The following is a 6,000-nucleotide window of genomic DNA, read 5'->3' on the forward strand; positions in this document are numbered from 1 at the left end:
AAAGTAATTTTTTCTACCAGCTGTTAAAGGAGTATCATTTTTTCCCTCTATATCTTTTTGCTCTGTTATAAAAGGTCACACCCGAGAATAAAGACCTCTTTAAGTATTTTGATTGCATGCTTGGGGGTGGTGTCTTAATTCATTATAAAGCATGTACTCTCTGAAGACCACACAATGAGAAGGCAGTGAGAAAGAAAGAATCTCTGTGTGCAATTCACGTGCCAACAAAACTGACCACACAGATTTTTCCCTTTGGGTGCCTCTGAATGTGGCATTAATTATGGGATTAATATGAATGTGGTATAGCATCCAGCAAAAAGCCTTCTAGAATGTTGTTAAGGTTATATATTTGTATTTGATTTTTGGATCCCGCCTCCAAAAAAAAAAAAAAAAAAAAAGCCTCCTCGGAACTAGAATAACATCAACAAACTATTTTAGTGAGCACTGGGGCGCTTGCTAAATTGACCTTTGTTTTCCAGGATGAGAGGAAACCTGTTGTCAAACACCGGAGCTGGGTCAGATAAGGGATAGCCACAGAAAAAACCATATTGAAATGTCTGATAAAATAGGACTCCTATCTAGCTAAAAACATAAAGTCAGAGAAGACTGTAAGGAAAACAGGGCTCACTAAATAAAACCACTGTTTTATTTCAACACTCAAGTTCGAAGAAAGTATTTTGCCTACCAATCTTTGCAGTTGTGCAGCACAGATAACCAAGAGGGCGGTGCAAACACACAGGAGGTATCTGGGTTAACAGTCTTCTGACCCAAGTTACTAAGAGAGCTCTGCAACTTCTTCCCAGCCACAGTTTTAAGACAAGTCACCACCTCAATTAAGAAATGGTATGGTCCAACACTGCTCCAAAGAAGAATATCCTAGGGTCTTCTAAAGCTCCTGGGGTCTTTTCTATTCCAGTTAAACGAAATGAAGACTTCCTCCTCCTCCCCTCCAAATATTAATTCATTGCACAAATGTTTGCAGGTTGACTACTGTGCACTGTTGCAGTATCCTTCGACCATGCTGGCCCACAGAACCAGGCTCATCATTTGGACATTCTACTCGACATGCACACTAATTTCATAAAGGAACAGATTGCCCTCAGGAAAGATTTAGCAAAGATGAGACACTAAATCTCATTATTTCACGTTAAGATGATTGGTTGGCCAGTAGTTCCTTGGTGGTGACACGAAATCTGGATGAAAACTGCCAGCATTTCCTGGGGGCTTATACCTTGCCAGACTCTTTTCAACCCCTTTCAATACATTAAGCACTACAGAAACTCACACTTAGGCTAAAGTGCCTAAGAGAGAGGCTGAATGGGGTTTCAACGACTCGTCCAAAGCCAAAAAGAGAAACTTGACTTTGGCATCGGGTTTCTATGTATTCGAAAGCCCGCGCGCTCTTTGCACTATACAGTTCCTTCTAGTGCACAACGTCTCAGCCTGTAGCGCCAGCGCTACGAGCTTCAGTGAAAGCCTTATTCCAGGTTTAGGGTGGGGTGCATCTGCATTAAGGCCTGGAGAGGTCACTTCCATCCGCTGAAAAACCATCCAGATCTCTTAAATTGTAATCATTTAGAGGTATGTGGGAAGTTCATTCAAACGAAGATCAAAAGGGAACGACATCCTCCCTGGGAAAGGCTGAAAACCCGCCGCAGTGACAAGTAATAAGGAAAAGGAGAGAAAGGAATTCCCTCATCCCACTCTCTAAGGAAAAGGCAGTCTCCCGCGGGGTGCCGAGATCGAACGGCGGGCCTAGGATGCTCCCATGCTCCCCGACCGCGAGCCTCCCCAGGATCCCCTTCAACAACGCCCGCTGGCGCGCCACGCGGCAGGCACAAGGTGACACGGACCGCGCCGGCCCCTCAGCCGCCAGGGCGCGGCCGGGGCACGGGGGAGAGGGACGACCACCCGCTCGCCTTCTCTACCTTATACTTGTCAAAGCCCGCCAGCTGCTCTGGGCTCACGTATTCGTAGCCAGCCATGATGACCCGAAAACTGAACGCCCACTCCGCAGCGGCAGCGACACTGCTCGACAGGGTAAGGAAACAGGAGCAGCGCACGGCGATGTGCAGGGTTAGGAAAGCCTGGGCTGGTAAAGAAGGTAGAGGCGCGCTCCGCCCACCGCGCACGCGTAGCCCGCCCAGTGCGCAAGCGCAGCCCTCGAGGCTCCCGCGGGTAGGGACACCGCCCCTCACGCGGTCCGCCCCCAGCACCGCCTTCACCCAATCGGAACAGGATAGCCAACGCCAAGTCCCGCCCCCCCACTGTCTTCGTCGCTTCATTTGCCAGAGTCAAAATAGGTGAACTGAAGTAAGAGGAGAGGTGAAAGGTCAACTTCCCAGCAGCCTTTGTTCTTGTCTCTGATATTGGAACCCTGAGTGACTGTGTGGGACGCTCTCTAATTTTGTGGCCAGGGTGAGTGTGTACGGGGGAGTTCGGGAGGAAGGGCGGAGCCAGGTGCGTGCCAGGGCGGGCTGTGAGCGCCTGGAACTTCGTGATCCTGAAATGATGATGCCGGACGAACGGGAGACTGGGAGTGGTCCAATAAAGGGACTTGAAAATATGTCCTTTCTGACCCATGATGCTTGTTGTGTACCTTGGACTGCCTCGTCAAATTCCACTGGTTCAATCGGTGCGAATTCCAATTGCTTAAGTCTTTTCTGGATTCCCCCATAAAACCATTGATCTCAATCTCGACGGGGCCCTGTGTTTACAAGGAGTGGTTTTACAACTAGGGCCCAGTGCACTATAGAAAGAACACGTCACCAGTGGTTAATATGTATCAGGTAGTAGGAAATGTTTAATAATAATTGCTACTTTTATTGAGTGCCTTACATGCAGAGAACTTTGCATACATCATCGCCAACCTTTTCTCCACTTCCCATAGCACAAAGCCCGGAGTTGTTTATTCTCCAGTACCAGCAAGAAGAAATTCAGATTACATCACCTCTCCAGAAATACTTATTTGGTGGAAATGGTTAACCCAATTAGAAATATAGTCCTATTAAGAACACTGCATCAATGATTCCACCAGTCTCCCTAGTTCCCTGGAATAAGAGCGATTAATTTGAAATCTCTTATGTTCCTTGGAGTCATTCACTTAACAAATTCTTATTAGGACCTAGGATATGCCAAGCACTGTGTCTGGCTATACGGGGTGAGTGTGGGCAGGGTTGTCATCAGGATCTCATACTAGTTCCCAGTTAGCCTGGAACTAACTATACAACCCAGACTAACCTCAGATTCATGACAATATTATCAATATCAAGTGTTAAGGCTGTAAGTGTGAACCACTACACCCATCTCTAAAATGTACAATTCTTAATGAGAGGCATATAAAGTGCCTATTAAATCAAGATAAAATCTTTGCTATATATTTCTTCTAGTCAATATAAATATGACAAAAAGGATCTTGTCATCAAATTTCTTTTTTTTTTTTTTTTTGGTTCTTTTTTTTGGAGCTGGGGCCTTGCGAACCCAGGGCCTTGCGCTTCCTAGGCAAGCGCTCTACCACTGAGCTAAATCCAACCCCATCAAATTTCTTTTAATATGAGCCTTGTACAATTCAATCTAAAAGACAAACCATACTTAACATATTTTAACTATTTGTGGAAAAACATTGGAAACTGACATGATAGGCCTGGAGAGGTGGCTCAGCCATGAAAAGCAGTGACTGGAGATCCTGAGTTCAATCCCAGCACCCACACGGTGGCTCACAACCATCAGTTGCAGTGGACCTGACGTCTTCTGGCCTCCAAGGGACATGATGTGGGGACATACAGGCAAATACCCACCCATACATGTAAAATAAAAATTAATTTTTAAAAAAATTATATGAGTACAAACTAATAATAGTACGTGAGCTTACAGTTCTTTTTTTAATTTTAATTCTTTTATTCACTTTACATTCGGATCACAGCCCCCCTCCCTCCTCTCTTCCCAGTCCCAGCCTTACAAATCCCTTCGCCCGTTACCCCTAACCCTTCTCTGAGGACTCCCCTTGGGTACCACCCCACCCTGGATCATCTAGTCCCAGTGAACTGTGGTTGTTAATCACGATATAAGGAAGAAACTCAATGTGACTCCCCGCTCCCCCAAGAGCTGAGTGTGGTGGTGCAGCCCTACAACCCCAGCTTTCTGGAAAGCTGAGGCATGAGAATCACTGTAGCCAATGTTGAGCTTACACTCACGATCCTCCTGCCTCAAAAGCAATTAAGAAATACTTTTTAAAGAACAATTTTGAATTTTTTAAAGGACTCTTGTTATCTTTAATTATATGTGTGGTATGTGTATGTGAGTTAGGTGCCTGAGGAGACCGGAGGCATCCAGTCCCCGTGGAGCTGGAGTTACAGGCAATTGTAAGCCTCAGGACATCGGCACCGAGGAGAAACCCTGGACTTCTCTACATAGCTGTGAGCACTCTTAACGACTGAGCCACCTCTCCAGCCCTACAGCTTTAAGTTTTACTGAGGGGAGTAGTTGCAGTTTCTGCCTCTCCTTTGTGGATGGTTGTTACATCGTAGAAACAATTATAAATCCTGAGAAGATCTTAAACAGAAAGAATACAGAACTTTTGTCTGTACTTCATCCCCTTACACTTGTTATCTGAGGGATCTTCAACACTTCAATTCCACTTTGCCCCAGTTTTCTATTTTATTTCATTTTATCGATAACATGTATTTTGGTGGGGTTGGGGGGAGCATGGGCAGGTCAGAAGACAACTTTCCACAGTTGATTTTCTCTTCCCAACTTGTGAATCTGGGGGATCTAACAAGTTATCAGGCTTGGCCCCAAGTGCCTTTATCCTTTGAGCCATCTTGCTAGGGTCTCTGTTTTAGAAAAAAGAAAAAGAAAAAAGATGTTAGACTTCGCTAAAAATCTTACTTCACCTCTGAAATCCAGTGAAACTCTATCCTTTAACTTCTCAAATGGAATCGACTCATCTGGGAAAGATGTGTAACCCGCAGCTACTACACAGATGGTATGAAATGGCGTGGCCTTCTGAGGTTAGATTAAAACCAGGCAAGCTTAGGAAATGACTTACCAGAGTCCTGTGAACCACAGCTCCTGTGCTCTAGAAAATGCCTAGAGAGAGAAAAGTGTTAAGACAAAATTGCCTCTAAAAACCATTGTCCTGTCTCCTCTTCTGAACTCCATTCATAGGGGCTTTTACACTCAAAGCCACCCAGAGCAGCCAGGCGCTATCTTATGTCTGCCTGGGTGTTCAGCTCCCTGAATCTCTCCCCAGCAAGCCTTAGCTGTGAGTGGTTTATTGTTGTCTTGCCTCCCTGTCTGTCACCTCATCCACTGAGCTTTACCTCTTCTGCCTTCCTTTCTGTATCCTCCCCACCCCTCCAGCATGGAGACTGAACCGAAGGCTTTGCTTGTACTAGGCAAACATATGCAACTCATGCCCTTGGGAAATCAAACATACTACAAAAGAGTGGTAGTCACAGAGAATATCAGTTCATGCTAGAAAAAACGTTACCTTTGTCACGTAACTTGAAAAGAACTTAATTCTTGTAGTTTCTGTTTAGTCAGGAGAAAGAATGTGGGAAGAATATGTCACATATGTGAGAGTAGCTGGTATGTTAAAGAACTAGTATAGTTAATAACACCAATAAAAGTTATTGAAGTCATAAAAATGAATAAAATCTTCCCATGAAAGTTTTTAAAAGGTATGATGGCTTCATTCCCATTTTTCAATAAAAATAAGACCAGATGTGGTAGCTCGTGCCTGCAACCCCAGCATTTTGGAAAGTAAGTAGAAGAATTGTACGTTTGACGCTAGCCTAAGCTACAATGTGAGACCTTGTTTTGTTTTTTGTTTGTTTGGTTCTCCTCCCCGCCCCCAGAGCTGAGGACTGAACCCAGGGCTAAATCCCCAACCCCTTGTTTGTTTGTTTTAAGAATTAATTTAAATAAATGAAAATAGGCCTGAGGTATAAGTCAGTGGTAGAGTGTGGATGTTTCATAGGCATGAAGCTCTGGTTTTAA

General features: G+C 44.7%; 1 protein-coding gene and 1 long non-coding RNA gene across 3 annotated transcripts in view; one reads left to right on the plus strand and one right to left on the minus strand.

The window, feature by feature from the left end:
* The window catches only part of Selenoi (selenoprotein I), a 38,199-nt gene extending 36,117 nt beyond the window's left edge, over positions 1–2,082 (minus strand). The window contains exon 1 of the mRNA NM_001134754.1: positions 1,929–2,082. Within this exon, the coding sequence (NP_001128226.2) occupies positions 1,929–1,985 (57 nt within the window). The 5' untranslated portion in view covers positions 1,986–2,082. The remainder of the gene's footprint in view (positions 1–1,928) is intronic.
* A 271-nt stretch (positions 2,083–2,353) lies between these two features.
* Positions 2,354–5,682, plus strand: LOC120103489 (uncharacterized). 2 transcript variants are annotated; one of them, XR_015622872.1, is made up of 2 exons: positions 2,354–2,418; positions 4,306–5,682. It is a non-coding gene; the product is annotated as an uncharacterized LOC120103489 (long non-coding RNA). The 2 variants fall into 2 exon arrangements; XR_015622871.1 differs by lacking the exon at positions 4,306–5,682 and adding an exon at positions 2,891–3,833.
* The last annotated feature ends 318 nt before the right edge of the window (positions 5,683–6,000 follow it).

Source organism: Rattus norvegicus, chromosome 6 (genome assembly GCF_021556685.1).
Source record: "Rattus norvegicus strain SHRSP/BbbUtx chromosome 6, alternate assembly SHRSP_T2T, whole genome shotgun sequence".
NCBI classification, from domain to species: domain Eukaryota; kingdom Metazoa; phylum Chordata; class Mammalia; order Rodentia; family Muridae; genus Rattus; species Rattus norvegicus.